Source organism: Mytilus trossulus, chromosome 10 (assembly GCF_036588685.1).
Source record: "Mytilus trossulus isolate FHL-02 chromosome 10, PNRI_Mtr1.1.1.hap1, whole genome shotgun sequence".
NCBI lineage: Eukaryota > Metazoa > Mollusca > Bivalvia > Mytilida > Mytilidae > Mytilus > Mytilus trossulus.
The window spans coordinates 41,574,143-41,591,754 of record NC_086382.1 but is presented as its reverse complement, the minus strand read 5'-3'; the positions used below and the strand labels follow the sequence as shown (position 1 = coordinate 41,591,754).

At 31.7% G+C, this 17,612-nt stretch overlaps 2 protein-coding genes across 2 annotated transcripts in view; one reads left to right on the top strand and one right to left on the bottom strand.

Moving 5' to 3' along the window:
* LOC134687367 (ras-related protein Rab-39B-like) overlaps positions 1–17,612 on the top strand; it is a 105,247-nt gene that overhangs the window by 7,334 nt on the left and 80,301 nt on the right. The window lies entirely within an intron of this gene.
* On the bottom strand, positions 233–17,590 carry LOC134687363 (tubulin--tyrosine ligase-like protein 12). Its single transcript, XM_063547601.1, has 14 exons — positions 17,389–17,590; positions 15,976–16,085; positions 14,945–15,106; positions 14,509–14,545; positions 13,899–14,058; positions 9,160–9,293; positions 8,261–8,451; positions 7,525–7,743; positions 6,744–6,855; positions 6,239–6,390; positions 5,682–5,766; positions 4,747–4,824; positions 4,096–4,234; positions 233–441 (listed from the first exon to the last, which is right to left on the bottom strand). Exons 1-14 carry the CDS (start codon positions 17,521–17,523, stop codon positions 293–295), a joined length of 1,863 nt encoding a protein of 620 aa, XP_063403671.1. The 5' UTR covers positions 17,524–17,590; the 3' UTR covers positions 233–292.

Below are 17,612 nucleotides of genomic sequence, written 5' to 3'. Positions count from 1 at the left end.
ATTTACAATATACAAAATTGTTGAAGGATAAACAGTGACCTCTAATTGGTTTTATCTTTGTCAATTGAAATGTATAGTTGTCTCATTGGCAATCATGACGATGGAAGTTTTTAACAACCGTGACTGCTCATACAGCCCTGCATGGTTGAAGTTGGCAGTTAAATACCTTAACTCCTTATTTTTATACTGAAGACAGAATAGTTATAACAAACATTTATTAAATATGGTAAAAATTTAATGTCAAAGAAATGTGACGGGTCCCTCTTCAATTTTATCTAAGAACAAGGCAATGTCAAAGCAGCGTGACCGGTCTCCCTTCAATATCATCTAAGAACAAAGTACTAAACACATCATTGACAAAGTTTGGATGATATTTACATGCTCTATCACAATCTGGACTAAAATTTACTTCACAAACTACTGGCTGCATTATTCTCTCCCCTGAAAAAATAATTAAATAAAGAATTAAAATTTATATCCAACATAATTTATTAAGCTTCTCATAATCTTATAGATGATCAAGCTGAAAACCAAACTTGGTTGTGTTAAAGTTTCCATTCCATTGTTAATGAATATATGATAGATTGATTGATAGATTTTCAGTGTATAACAACCCTTTTTGTACATGTACTATGTGCGATATTGTGGTAGCCAGTTTTTATTGGAGTGCCCAGAGCAAACTGTCCTTCATTAGAAACGCAGATAATAATAGTCAGATTAGTAAAAGAATTAATGCACCTGTAACATGCAGGGTTATACTAATGCTAGAACTTTCTGAGGCACTGAAATTTATAATTATTGGGTACCCTATCTTAGTTTTCCACAGATTCACCTGTACAAGTTACCTGTTGATTTAAACTTTTGTAAGTTCTATTGTCCCATCTAACAAATACAACAGGTAATGTTCTCTGTATAGTTTATTTAATGGGACCTTTAAATTTCTTGCAAGAGAAATATATCACTCACTGATTTATTTAAATAAATGTACAAATTAGGAATTATAAAACTGCATGTGATGTTGTATTTATTCAATATCAATAACACATTTCAATTTGTTTGAAATAAACACTGATTTAAAAATTAAAAGTTGATTTCTGATCAAATTTCAATGTTATACATAAGATTTTCTTTTTTAGTGTTTTCACAAATAAAAAATTGAAATGCTAATGTTTAATTATATAAGGTCTTTATAACTGAACAACCACAAAAAACCATGCATTTTTTTTAAAAATATGCATGCAGTATTAAAAAAAACCCAGAAATACACTTTTTATAATTTAATCAGTGCTTATATTTAACAGATTGAAAATAATTATTGATATTAAATAAATACTGCAGTTTAAGTGAGTTTATACATGTATTTCGATCAAGAAAGAAGATATATTTTTGGTCAGGCAAATTAATCAATGAGTGATAGATTTCTCCAGCAAGAAATTTAAAGGTCTCAGTGAATAAACTACACAGAGAAAAGTAGCTATTCTATTGATTCAATGGGACAGGTAAACTTGCAAAAGTTTAAATACCTTGGTTAAGTGCAGACGACTCTGTGGTAAACTTTCATTTGGTTCACAATAAATGTAAACTAGATTCCCTAAAGAGGCTGTGCCGTCTACCTTGGTCAATGTGTATATTTAACAAAGGAAACTCTCCAATATTGTAAATGAAAAATAATGCATGACAAACAAGTGAAACTGCGAGCTACTGCTCACAGATAATACCCCCGACGCAAGTGGATAATATTAATAGTGTAAAAATATGCAAGTGTTCGGTAAACAGGAAGTTGTCGAGAGATGAATCTGAAAACGCATCACACAGTATAGCTGACTTATATAAATCCTGAAACCAAATTTCAGAAATCCTTGTATTGTAGTTCCTGAGAAAAATGTGACGAAAAATTTTCAACTTGGCTATCATGTGTAAAATCATACAAGTGTTCGGTAAACAGGAAGTTGTCGAGTGATGAATCTGAAAACGCATCACACGGTAAAGCTGACATATATAAATGTGGATACCAAATTACAGAAAGGATGGATGTGTAGTTCCTGAGAAAAATGTGACAAAAGTTTTGTGGGACAGACTGACTGACGGACTGATGGACGGACGGAAGGACTGACGGAGGGACTGACGGATGGACAGACAGAGGTAAAACAGTATACCCCCCCTTTTTTAAAGCGGAGGTATAAAAACAAAGATGGATGAAGAAGGATGAAGATGATGGACTATGAAGGTGGACACCAATTGATGAGCAAAAATTTAGATGTAGTCGGAGCATACTTTGAGTAAGATCATTCCATTGCTGTTGTATTACCTTGAAAATAATAATATTGCGGTGTAACAATCGCAAGGCAAGGCAGTACCCTCAAAACAAAGGTAAGTCACTTGTTTAAAAAGTCAAATTACTAAAAGGGGTACTAGGTACAAGATATATACAAAATCTACAGTAAGATTTTTTTTTGTTAAATCAATAATGAAAGTGAATTAGTGAAATAATAATTCGCTTTTAGCAGCCAAAACAGTTCAATTTGGCAAGTTAAGCAAAGAAACATTGATATTTGCTAATTCACTTGCAAGTGAATCAGTCGACCTCATTAAATCCGTATTCATGTGAACTTCAGTTTAACCCCTAGCTAGAGATTGACAACGCATGCATTGTATGTGTTCTGGTTACTTTTTAAAGAAAAAGAATGTCAACAATGAAAGTGAAACTATGGTGAACCATTTGATCACTTATTCGATCCATATGAAATCATTCTTATACCGTTGAAAACAATGAGAAACATATATATTGAATCTATTAAATAAAATCATCCAGACCTATAAAAATCCAATTACACGTGTTGGTTAAATCTATTCATATCTTTATTTATGTAGTTTGTAGTAATAATTGACATAAAAACACAGAGAAATTTATTGAATGCTGAATGTTAAAAACATAAGAAACGAGTGAGCGGTGAAAAAGTATGTTCTTCCAATTCTTAAACCAATGCATACAAACATCATAAACGTAGTCTTCTGTGCACGAATTTATCATTTTTTTCTTGTAAATTTCGTACAATCATCAATTTTTTTTTCAATCGGTCATTGTTGTTGTGAAAATATGGCAGGTAATTAAAGTTCGTGTTTTGAAGCCGAAGTTTAAGGATGGTCACCTGTTTGTCAACAATCGACAAAAAATAAACAAAAAAGCATGGAAAGAGAGCATGTGTTTAACATGTAAATTCAGATAATAGTTTATTTTAAGGACATCCATGCGTATTGTGATCACCGGAATTTTACGAGATGGGTCACACTGAGGTCACTTTGCATACGGAAAATATGTCGGGGGGAATTGGTTGCTGGAAGCAAGCAATTAAAATAGAGTAAACTTCTTCTAAATATGAATAAATTAAAGAATTTTCTTCAGAAAAAAGTATATGTACATAAGTTTTATAATGAAAACTATCCATTGAGTTATAAAAAACATATGCATTATTTTTTTTGATTTGAGGTTTCTTATGACTTTAAGGCCATTATGAATAAGTTAATTATTTGCATGGTATGTATGACTTTTTTACTTGCAAATGTGAAAAAACAGATTATACCATCGTTGCTTACATATCATTTAACTTTAATGAACAAAAACTTAACCAAAAAATCTTTTAAAAATACAATATGTTCATAAGAGATAGCTGATGCAAAAATATATTCCACAGTGAATGTGAAATGTTAATCTAAAAATTTAACAAAAATCTGTATTTCTTTCTGCATTATCTCAATTCTCGTCTAGGAAATACAAATTTGTTAAATTCCCTATCTCCTGAATATGAAGGCCTTGGTGGCACAGTGGTCTAATTAGTTACTAATGTAGTTTAAACCTGGCTCATGGGGTGCAATAATCTACAATTTTAATTAACTACTAGTAGGATTGTCAGATTTCCTTTGGAAGTTCAGTGGTTTCATTCAAGCACTTCAGTTTTCTCCACCAATAAACATATTGGCCATAAAATAGCTCAAAAGCAGTATAAATCAAATCAAATCAAATCCTATAAACACACTAGATTTTCATCATACAAATCAGTTTTGAATAATACAAACCATGCCTGGGATTATCATTACCTTTTGTATTAGTTTTCCACTTAAGTAACAAATCCACAGCATACATGGCTCTTGACTGAGGTGATGGTGCTATACCAGCTGGAGCAGGTTTGCAAGATGCTGCCTCAAACATTTCTCTAAACATTTGGAATATACTCTCCTAAAAATAAGAAATTCAGAGTTTTTTTTTAAGCTGATTAATGTGACTCTCACTCTGATAGCTGATACATATACAAGTCATACAATGTAGCTGTATGCAGATTTTTTCTGAAATTACAATTATTTCTGACTCCTCCAAAATACCTCAATGATCAAACATTGATATGAGGGGCCTGATGGGTTATTTTCGTTCTTTGTGATCAACACATTTTCGCTATCGTGATCCGTTTTTCTACAGATTTTTTTTTTTTTTTATATTTTCGTGATCCATGATCATAAAAATTTATTTTCTGTGAATCGTGATGAGACACCCCCATCAGGCCCCTCTGATATCTATATATGAAGCTAACTTTCAGTCAGAATGTGACCAAGTAATAAGTCATTGATTTTACTTAACATAGATTTTTAAATAAAGAAATTCTATTTACACCAACTGTTTTTTTAAAAAGTGGCCCGATCTAATATGTGGATATGTTTTTCTTTTAGGTTATTGTGAAATTATTCCTGTTTTACCTCTACTCCACAGTCTCCACTCCATTTGTGATCTGGGTATTGACTGTCAAACATCGGTATAAAGTCATCATAGTTTATCTGAAAAATCAAAAACATTTGTGTTGACTGTCAAACATTGGTATAAAGTCATCATACTGTTACCATTACTTTATTAGTCCATTCATTTCAATTATATAAAATGTTGGGCTCTGAAGAAGATGGATAAAAGTTTTAAAAAATTGACACGTTTGCATTATTTTGTGAAAATTGGTGATTCTTTTGAATATCTTTTTATAACTATATACCAAATTCATATAATTTTTTGTGCATAAAGGACAGTGCATCATAAGCATCTAAAGGCTGGTTGGTATAAATATACATGTTAATTGTATTGACTGCTTATGTTTAAAATTGTAATAAAGCAGGTTATTTTCACGGGGTGTAAATTTTCGCTTATTTTCGCAGATAGAACAAAATCGCCAAAATAAATTCCGCCAATTTAAAAGTGTACATGCAAAGGTAATGTTAAAAATGTTGAATCCGCCAAAATAATAACCGCCAAAATTTTCCGTATACCTTATTCAATGAAAATCGGGAAATTTTACACCCACGAAAATAACCCGCTATACGGTATATTGTATTTCATGTTTATCAGTATTTTGTATATTTTCCCTTTGATCTTACTGCCTAATATACTCAAGTATCAACGTACTGGCTGTTTCACTGAAATTATTAGGCAATACATTATGTGACATCATAATTACCGATATACAGAATAATAGGTAGTTTGGTTTTTGATACTGACTATATCATGTGGAATATCTTAACTCACCCTAATAAGCTTGTCTAGATATTCCACATGATATAGTCAGTATCAAAAACGAAACTACCTATTATTCTATATATTTGTACCAAGTTGTACTTTAAAATAAAAATATCTATCTATCTATACTAGCCTGTTTGAGATTTTGACCATCTTCCACATAGTTCATGACTGTAAAATGTTTTTCATAGTCATCAAAATGATCCAAAGAGAAAGTCCTAAACAGACAAAAGAAAGGAATTAAAATAGTTTTGATGTTCTAAAGCTATATACAGTGTAACCAGCCTAATCTGACACCTGAGTATTCCAACATCCTGCTTTAACCAACATATTTCTATGGTTCTAAAATATGCCTATCCTTGCAGAAAAACCTGAGTATTCCAACACCATGCCTAATAGAACATTTTTTTTTGTCCCCAAGTGTGTTGGATAACACAGAATACACTGTTATTTATTTTTGTCATGACGAAAGAGTATGAAAATGGATATTAAAAATACAGCAGAGTGACATGACAAAACAGGAAGAATTGAAATTTTTAGCAAGTTTGAATGAGGTGAAAAATATAATCTCAGTTCGCAGTTTATGAAATGAGACTACCAAATCAAGAAACCACTCTTTGGTTTCTGAGGGAGAGTTATCTCATTGGCAACCATACCACATATTTTTGTTTCTATTTTCTATACACTTACTTGTTTGCAAATCTGAGCCAAAAGACTCTGTACACATATAACTTGAGAGGCTGCACACTTGAAAGTAGAACAATGTATCTAATGTCAAACTTCACATCACCAATCTCCTCTCTGTGGAACAGGACTGGGTCCTCTACATATTTACAGGCCACCTACAAATTATAATTATTGAGAATTCAAATATAGAAAAATATTCAACAAGTGACTGAATAACACATTAATTCACTAATGCATGTAGCCCATGAGTTTATTATCAGTGCTGTTTGGTCACAAGATTTTTATATTATGGAAGAAAATTTGTGTTAAATAATTATGAATTTAGCAAAAGCAACATACAGTATTAGATATCAAAATGTAAGTTCTTATTATTGTAGGAGTCACATTATTTACAATTATTTCTGAATTTACAGTATTTAGTGAGAAGAATCTACTAGTTTAACACTATTGAAAGCTGCTGAACGTGTATGTGTCATTATACACACGTACATGTATTTGTGTGCATTACCTTAGGTCCTGATTCTGGAAGCCTGACAATCTGATTTAAGTTTGAGGTAATATGCATGTCTAAACCTCTAGCTAAATTCCATGGTTTACATATCCAATGGTTATCTAAACCTCTGAAATATTAAGAAAAATGTGTAACAATTTATCATTGCCAACTAGCTTCATTTAAAGCTAACTTCTTTTCATCCTTTAATGACCAAAAAAAAGGGATATGAAGTATTAATTCATGATAAAATATCACTCTTCATACTGTCAATGACTGTGGATTCTTTATTTTTTCGTTGGATACCAATTTTCATGGATTTCATGGGTACAGGTGCACCACGAAATTAAATGTCCACAAATGACAAGATTTCTATAGAAAAATAAACAGAGATTGGCAAAACCATGAAATTAAATATCCAGGGATATGCAAGTTTTCCGTGACTCACGAATATTGGTACCCATGAAAATTAAATGAATCCCCAGTACTTAAAAACATAGAAAAAATTTATAAAAAAAAAAACATTTTGGATGGTCGAAAGTGACTGTTAGAGACGGGTGACTAGTTTTTTGTAAAAGGGGGTTTTATGGTGCAACTTTTTTATGAGCCCATGAATCATCCCTTAAAAAGATTGTTTCAAATTTATGTTTTATAATTTTTGTACACTAAAATGCATCTTCATTAATACCCACTAAAAAGAATAAATGCTGCATAGCTTTGATGATATAAAACTTATACAAATCTAAAAACAAATATCAACTTAAATATCAATCCTACTTTTAAAGGAACTTTAACTCACTTTTCCTTTCTATTTTGGAAATATGATACAAATAAGGGTAATTCTGTTTGTAAATTATATGTCCTTGGAAGCCATGCTGGCTCTGTTTCCATGGTTTCAGGGTCCTCCATGTCACTTCCTGCTCTCCGACAAACAACTGCTAACATGTCCTTCACTGTAACCACACATTCACAGGGGAACTGATTGACAAATTTCCCAGGGGTCTCTTCACTCAACTTTCTGGAGAGAAAAAACATATTTTGAGGAAATTATTACTGTACAAGTCTTTAAAACTGAAGGTGGAACTTTATTTTTTTTATAATTCAGAATAAATTTAAAGACTAATCATTTCACTACCACATCAGGAAAGCTTTCTTTAATTTATGCTCACAAAAAAATGTTGTGGACAAGAAAAGCTGGTCACTATATTTGTTTTCTAACATCAAACTAATAACTGCAGACATTTTAACTGCAGAGCAGGTATATTATCCTGTGAATTGGTAAACAACACATCAAAAATTCAACATACATGTTCATTATAATTATAGTCTATTTTCTTGATATTTTTTAACAACATATGTAGCTACAATAACAGGCTATTACATGTACAAAGTATATAAAATAAAGAAAGTATTTACAAATGTCTATAAAAAAAAATCAGTACACATGTACATATATTTGTCAACTACTATGTTTTTTTTTTTAATTTGAAATTAATAATGTACTTGTCTCCCACAAGATCTAGTATATTACTCACTTATAATCCTTCCAATGTGTATTGCACCAAATAATATCTGCCTCTTCCATAGATTCTACAAGTTCAAACCGCCCATCTGTCAAAAACTTAGGGAAACTTTGATAACTCAAATAAACTTTAACATTTCTGTCTTTCGATAAACCTGGGTAATCTGTGCTCATATCAGGAAGGGTTTCACCCTGCTTATGACTCTGCAATGAAAGTTAAAAGTTTCATATTGATTTATAATTCTCTTGAAAGTTGCAAAGCTTGCGATAATTTCACAGTTGAAAACAATTCACTAGAACTATGGTAAAAAATGTTTCTATAGTCATATAAAGGTCTGTGGTTCTCTCCAGATTCCCAAAAGCTTTTTGTCAGGAATGAAGATATAGCTAATAGTGTGAAATGTGACACCAACAATCAATCAATCAATCAATCAATTATATCCATCCAAGATTACTTAGAAATTAATCAAAATGCTGGATTTGGTGTTTCAAGCACAAATTTTGTACAGTGTACTGAGTAATGTTTGTGACAGAGAACCCATGATTTCTTCTTTTTGTTGTAATACAGATGTATTTTCTTTGGTTATTGATCTACATTAAAAGTTTTCTGATTTATTAATATAATGTATATTGTGCACTTGGCTATAAATCTCTATTATTTGTTTGTTTTATTAGTATAATCTATTTTGATGTCTTCAGTTTTGACAATAATGTTTTTTACATGTTAAAGGTCATACTTTAAGGTATTCAATAATGAATCATCATGGATATAAGAAGATGTGGTATGAGTGCCAGTGCATGAGACAACTCTCCATCCAAGTCACTATTTGTAAAAGTAAACCATTAAAGGTCAAAGTATGGTTTTCAACATTAATTGACCCTGATTTCATTTAATTTACAAATGCAAATTACCAGGAAATAAGACATGTCAGGTTCTTTTTGTTCATAGTCTTTTTGTTTTAGGTCACATGGTTGCCATGGTAATAGTCTGCACTGACAAACATCTTGGTTGGAAACATTTTCAACAAAATTTCTGGTGACTTCTCCTACAAGGAAATCAAAGATATATCATTGTAACATGTACATAAAAGATGAATTGAATATCACCATCAGTTCTAATAAACACAATTACACCTACATGTTAAATGGAAACTTTATGATCTCCCTAAGGGAGCTGCCAGTTGATTTTATGTCCTGCATATTTTTATTTTAGTTGTATTCTCTGTCCTGCCTTTTTATTTTTCTATATAGTTTATCCTAACTTTTTTCACATAAATTGTCATCACCTCACCCTATAAAAATGAAATGATAGCTCCCTAAACATATCTTATATTAAATATATGCTGTTCTATGTTTCTTCATTCAATTTTAGGTAATCAAAACATAGATGCACTGGAAATTTAAATAATTTAAAGACAAATTTAAGAAACACTTTTTCATCTTATTCATGTGCTATCTATATATGTTAGACTCAGATCGACATCTGGCCTCTAATCGACGTCCATTACTCAAATCGACGTCCGTTTCTCAAATCAACGTCCAATATTTTGATACCAAAACTACGCCCGATTGATTGTTGTCATAAATCAATGTCCAATATCAATAAATAATACATTATTGGTCACAGATAAGGCTTTAATTAGTTTTTTGTTTGAATTGTTTTACACTGTCATTTCAAGGCCTTTTATAGCTGACTATGCGATATGGGCTTTGCGCATTATAGAAGGCCATATGGTGACTAAAGTCATTAAAGATTGCATATTTTGGCGTTAATATTGAGTCACTGATAAGGTCTGATAAGGAACTAAACACATTTATTCTAAAAACAGTTGTTGGCATGACACGGGTTATGTTCTTCTCATATATATAATGTTATGATGGTATGATACTAAACCCCTAACGGGAAGGATTGTGCCTGATGTTCATATGATGAAATCATAATCTTTCAGTCAGTTTAATTGAAGTCTGGAGCTGGCATGTCAGTTAACTGCTAGTAGTCTGTTGTTATTTATGTATTATTGTCATTTTGTTTATTTTCTTTGGTTACATCTTCTGACATCAGACTCAGACTTCTCGTGAACTGAATTTTAATGTGCGTATTGTTATGCGTTTACTTTTCTACATAGGTTAGAGGTATAGGGGAGGATTGAGATCTCACAAATATGTTTAACCCCGCCGCATGTTTGCGCCTGTCCCAAGTCAGGAGCCTCTGGCCTTTGTTAGTCTTGTTTTATTTTAATTTTTGTTTCTTGTGTACAATTTGGAAATTAGTATGGCGTTCATTATCACTGAACGAGTATATATTTGTTTAGGGGCCAGCTGAAGGACGCCTCCGGGTGCAGGAATTTCTCGTTACATTGAAGACCTGTTGGTGACCTTCTGCTGTTGTTTTTTTATTTGGTCGGGTTGTTGTCTCTTTGACACATTCCCCATTTCCATTCTCAATTTTACCTATAGTTGTGCAGAGTTGTCTTATTGGGCATCATAAACCACATCATCTTTTTTATATCAATTGTTTACACGTATACATGTACATAATTTATTTTTCAATCAGAAATAGGTGTCAGGCATATTAAAGTTTATCCAATTGATCCACACCAAGGAGCGTCTGCATTCCTATTCATAATAATAAATTACATGCATGTAAATGTAGGCAATTAGTAATGCAACCCAGCGTCAAAGAAAACCAAACGACATCTAAGAGCTTATTCAGTCTTTATCAATAGACAAAATAAAGAAGCACAGCCAAGTGTTTTGATAGTATTATAATTTGGATTTATTTTAACAAAATTCTATGTTTTGCACCAGGAGTGAAAATGTAAATGCAAGATAATTGGCATTATTATATAGATGGTTTATATCTGTCATATTTGTTTTTCGGATTTGTTTTTGATATATACCGTTAATTGTCTTATTTGAACTGTTTACATTATTTATGTCGTGGCCTTTTATAGCCTTTGCGGTATGGGTTTTCATCATTGTTGAAAGCCGTAAGGTTTTTAATTGCTCACATCCATTTTATATGAGCTCTGGTGTATAGTTGTCCCTTTGTAAATCATACCAATCTTTGAAAAATTGAAATCACAACCTGTTTACATACTTAGTCTAGTATAATATTTTTTTTAAAAACACACATATATATTTATCAATCCAGCAAACAAGACAACTGAAGAAATTTTAGGTTGGATGAATGGTAAAAAATGTAGGCAGTACAAATTAAACTATCCCAAGTAAAATGAAACATACTTTTTTGAGCCATTGCAAGGTTTTTTGATAATAACAATAATAATACATGTAGATGTATTGGTCAGCCACCCCTGTCCAAAGTGTACTGTAGTCAACAATTGCAAAGAGGTAGTTTAACCTCTTATCTTGCAAAATGGCAAACATTTATTACACATTTAACTTGACCAATATATATATTATATTCAACAAGACATTTGTTTTGATCTTTAGTGTTTCAACTAATGAAACAATTAAACAGGTTTAATATTACAGAAAGGATCAACATTTTGTTCACATAATCAAGTTTCATTTACCATGATGGTAATTAGAGAAATGAAGGTACCATAAAATATGGGTATACCTGTCCCTAATCATTGAACAAGAAAATATTGAGGTGACCATTATTGGATCTGTTAACCAACATAACTTAGTAAATGGTATGCAAGACCAAGAAATGCTTTCATATCTAATTTGTAGCTTCAAGGCATTTTTATTGTCATTTGGCCTTTGCCTTTGTAGTGAATATGAAAATAGGGAGATCAGGTATGATTGCCAATAAGACAACTATCTAACAAAGTTAAAATACAGTGGATGTAAGCAATTAAAGGCAACCAATTATAGCCTTCATCAATGAGAAAAAAAAACATAATGTAAAGTCAGCTATAAAAGGCCTGCCAGACATGGGAAATATGAAACAATTCGACTAAGAAAACTAACTGTCTATATATATAGCTACATGTACTTGATTACAAAACAATTAATCTGAAATGAAAATGACAGAAATGAACCAACAACAACCAGTGAACTACATGCTCCTGACTTTGTGAGCGCTCAACCTTTCCCCTGGGATAGTGTCATAACAGCACCTATAAAAATCATGGGAAAGCTTAAAGTTATCAGTTTTGTTAATTTAGAATGCATTCAAGAAAAGGATTGTCCATATAAAGTTGTCTGAAATGATCTGACACCTCCTTTTCAGCACCCATGACATGACTTAGCCCAGTATTCTCACAAGGAGCAATTATATGTGTAGACCTTTTTCAACACTACTTATTTCATTGGTTGTGCCACCAATCACCACCAACTCCTCACCAATTAATATTAACCTCCTGCTCCCCTTTGCCTTTGGCTTTCTCGTTTATATTTAACTCACTATAGCCCTCAGTATGATCTTTCCCTTGCCAATTCTGAACCTTTCCACATAAAGTAAGACCTCTTGTCCGGCATTTATTATATCAGTTTCACTGAAACTGCAAATTTTAGTTTCGTCTAACAACATTTTCCCACTGCAATACTAGCAGACAAAGTTTCACTTCCTAAACTACTTTCAATTTTGTGCATTGTTCTCCCGTACATTCAAAGCCCTATCCGCTTATTTCACCCGATACTCAATCAAAGTGTATGTGTCACTCGAGTACCAGCCTTTCAAAGCCATATCTCTGTTCCCTCGAAATCGGGAATTGTTTTTGTAGCAAAGCCGATGAACGCGAAAAAACTTACTTGTCTATAGTTCCGATTTGTGGGGGGGATCAAAGGCTTTAAAAAGATCGCCATCATATGTATTTAAGATATATTGAACCATTTATTTTTATTATATAATTAAAACTACCTAAGAGTTATAAAGGGCTTCATCAAAACACAGAAAACAGCTGTACTTCCACTCCTCGTTATCGAGAGAAGCCATTTTAAAACCCCACATGACCTCAAAACGTGTTTCCGGTTCTAATTTTAGAAATAAAATTTTCCGATTTGATTTATTTACCTTTCACGATGTTTTTAATGCTGTTGAAGAACTGAAATAATACCCTCAGATGTCGTAGATTTTAATTGAAACATTTATTTCAACTGTTAAGAACGGTAAATAGCGGAAAGTTGCGGCTTTTGTTGGGACAACATTTATGTATCCTGAAAGATACACTCGCCCTGCGCATCGTGTATCCTCAAGGATACACCCGCCCTGCGCATTGTGTATCCTCAACGATACACTCGCCGCGAAAGGGTTAATGCCGTATTTTACTTATAACTGGACTTTTTGCTAGATTTTATTTGTCTCCCTCTCAGATAATATGATATGTTTAAAGGACTTAGGTCTGAATGTTTCAGCTGCTTTCGGTTTAGTTAAGTTTTGTATTTTGTGTCGGAAACAAACGTTGATTAGAGAAGCTCAAAATCTGACGTCGATTAGAAAATGCCAAAAAAAAATGGACGTCAATTGATGAACGGACGTCGATTAGAGACTGAACGTCGATCTGAGTCTTATATATATACAAAAAGCCATCTAAAATATTGGAATTCTTTTAGTATTATTGCAGAATATGAAACAGATAAATACAAAAAATAAAATTTTCAACATAGCAGGAAAAAATATCTATTTCTACATGTACCGGTTTGGAATGATGAAGTGATTGTCTTACAAATAACTGTACCTCCTTCTTCTAAATCTTGGACCGGCCAAAGTAATGTAAAAGAAATCTGTAATGGGGCATAGTAAAATGGTGCTGTTCTAAATGAGGGGGTGCCTGAGTGTTGTATTCTGGACCCAAACTCATCCATGATATACCAAAGTGGCATGGCCTCATCTGATCCCTGAAATAATAAGAAATAATTATAGATAATTGTTGATCATCTCAACAAGATAGATTTTCTCGCAGGTGAGAATAGCAATCAAGTTAAGATGACCAATGATAATCGTTTTATCGCTATTTTACCTATGAATTTCAATTGGTAATGGCATGTGGCTCTTTAGTTAATAGTGATAATTATTCATATCACTTTACTGCGCTGAGAAAGGAAATTATCAATCAGCAAGATCAAAGGAAAATTTTGGTAAATTTAGTAAAATTGTGATAATACAAAATCTCTTATGGTTTATATAATAAATGCTACTAGATGTCATAACTGTAAATATTTGTTTACATTAATACTTGATATTCATATGGTCAAACTTCAAAAAAACTAATACTGCAATTTTAATTTTAAAAAGCAATTATTTATTTTCTAAACTGCTAGTTTATTACAATATCAAAGTATATTTACCCTTTCTAAATGTCCAAAGCTGTAAGTCTGGTTATACCTGAAAAAAGAAATGTCACTTATTATTTCTCAAAGAAATATTCTGCAGTTATATTTCTTCTTAAACTAAAGTATATAATTCAGTGACTGAAACATTATTCAGATGTTTTATTTATATCAAAGATTTGAATGGGTGGCAAAGCTTAGCTGAAGCATCATGAACAAATAAAATATACTGTTGAGCATTGAAATATGGAATTAAAGATGCATCATACTTCTTAAAAGCTTTTTGTTTTCTCTAATGGCGTGTCAACTTTACAATGATTTAATATTCAAATTGCTGTTTTCCTGTGGAAATAATATTCCAGAATATTTCTTCCTTTTGGAACTTATATTATGAAGGAACTTCTATTCTGTGACACCCTGACACATTTATCTTGTGAAATGTTATCTTACTAACTTCCACATTTCTGTGAGTATTTCTTCAATAATCTCTTCATTATCTTGTTCTGTGTCAATCTTCATCAAGTCTGCCATTCTTTCCCTCAGGCCTTGGATCATCTGTAACTGTAGACGAGCATCTTTTGTTTGGTATGTCCAAGCATGGTCAATCAGATAAATTCTAAAATGTAAAGGATCAACCATACAAAATGTACATGCAATACATTTTATTTAAACAAACTAAATCTTTATGGGCTTAATTATTCTGAAATGTGTTAGTTAAACAGATGAATTGCTAAAAAGATGCTCTAAGGAAGCTATCTATTATTTTCTTGTATGAAAGGAGCATCTATCCTGAATACATGCAGTCATGTACAATGTACATACATTAAACATTTTATGTAAAATAGATTGATTTATTTCTTAATTTTTGCTCAGTATCTAGGTGTAAATTGCATTCAATGTTTATGCAAATTAAGGAATCTACACTATTAAAACCCAAATGATTTGGTTGTTAAATCTGTCAGAGTAGAATGGGACATTAAATAATTTAAGTTTTGGCTGCTACTGTACGTGCTGGAAAGCAACATATCAAACTGTCTATAATTGTTAAGGTTCTTTTTAAATGTATTTACAGCATTCAGAGGCTAAGATTTTAAACACATCCTCAAATACAAAATCTCCTAGGCTATAAAAAATAATAGGTTTGTTTGCCCAAATGCTACCTACCCAGAAAAAAGCTGCCTACTCAAATTCTTTTATTGTCCTGATTTGAAGAAGTTTTTTTAATCAAATAGGCATGAAGACTAATAAACATCTGATACTTCAATTTCTTTTTTTTTTTTTAAAGAAAATGTCTACCAACCTACCCACTGTCTCAACCTTTGAGTAGGGTTTGGGCAAACCAAAATATTTTTAAGTGTGGCCCTACATAAATACAAAATGCACATGTAAGAATAATTTCCAGATTTCCAACATAATTTATGAAAGAAATAAAGTAGTAATTCTGTAGGTTAAATGGCAAAGGTTATCGAGGAAAAATAGTCTTACTGGTTTGGATCTTCACATGAAATCTTTTTCTCTGCAACTACTTTCCATTTAACATTATCTTCCTCATCCATATAACATAATAGTTTGAATGAGCTGCCAGCATCAAGAATCTGCAATAAAACAAAATTGCATTAAATAATTATTAGATCTAAATTAATGCAACAATAGTTTTTATAATTCAGAAAGTATCTAACTTTGCCAATAGAATGATGAACTACACATGCCTGTAGAGTTTATCCCCCAACCGAATATCTGACCTCCCAAAACACTTTCACATCCTACAAGTTCGCCTCCTGAGTCCATTCACACAGTGTTTTTTTATTCAAATACTGATTCAATTATTTGAGTTGTTTTTTTAGATGTATTCATCAAGTATTTATATTTTTATGAATAACATTTCAAAATTTTTGAAAGGAATTTTTTTTTTTCATCATTACATCATGTACATGAGTATTTAATAATAATTCATTTAAGAAAATAATATAATTATATTGTTTAAACAATTTTTAAAATATTATTGTTACAAATGAATTAGAAAAAGTCATGAAAGTATAATTATAAGTACTGCTCTTCATTTCCTCAAATTTACTCACAACAAAATATAACTCACAATAAAAGAAAACTTGTTTACATTTTAAGAATGTCACTGCATATTAAAACAATAAAAAAAATCTTATTCATTTCTTTTTTTTTTTATACATGAGTCAACAATTAACACAAGAAAATTATGAACAAACCGATCATAGGTGGGATTGTATGGGGTGATAATAAACATGAAAGGGTCAAAAAAGAAAATGGGAGATAACACATGATTTTGAATGTGCAGACCTGGATCCCCGCACGACACCAACCACATTTTTTATATAGGCTTTTTGACCATATATCTCATGTAAGAGCCTAGGGTGATAATTGGCGAATAACGGTAAAAATTCTTGCCAAATGACTTAACGGTAATTTTTGGTGCACAACAATAAAATATGCACTTTCTTATAAACGATAAAAAAATCAAATGATTTTGATGAATCACGTTATTTTTTTTCCAAAAATTACATTAACGATAATTATTTTAACCTGTGACAAATTACGAAAATGATATTTTGACTAATTACAGTAAAATTTTACTCAATGTGATGCTAATAATAGCTGAAAATGGCTGTTTGAGTCCTGACCGTAAAGGGTTTTACTTCACCCATGTAAGAAAGGGGGTGAAAAAGAATGGGAAAGAACATGATTTCCAGCGCACAGACCTGGATTCTCCCAACCCAATTTTTAATTACACTTTTTTCCCATAATACAAAAGATTTATTGCTAAAAAAAATTCAGCTGACTTTGGTTTATTGTACATATGCACAGTGACATTCTATACTAAGTATGCAAAATACTAAACCAAGAGAATGAAAAAATATGAGAAACCTCATTAGCCAGCTTTTCATGTAAAGTTGGCCATAAAATTTCAGGCACAACAGATGATGACAACTGTGCTCCATGTACAGCTATAAATTCTTCTTGGCTCATTTTCTTTTGAGATACATCAGTGGCATGTGGCATGTTTACAAACAGGACATGTGCCGGAACTCTTTCCAGAGAAAACTAAAAAGTTAGCTATTAATTTGCGTTCTCGGATTTAACCATAATCT

Excerpts from the sequence above, each read along its gene's own strand:
- LOC134687363 (XM_063547601.1), bottom strand. The coding sequence starts at position 17,523 with ATGCCACATGCCACTGATGTATCTCAAAAGAAAATGAGCCAAGAAGAA. Across the intron at positions 14,059-14,508 it reads GCTTTGGACATTTAGAAAGG|GGATCAGATGAGGCCATGCC; the intron begins GTAAATATACTT and ends TTATTATTTCAG. Across the intron at positions 6,856-7,524 it reads TTCCAAAATAGAAAGGAAAA|AGGTTTAGATAACCATTGGA; the intron begins GTGAGTTAAAGT and ends TTAATATTTCAG.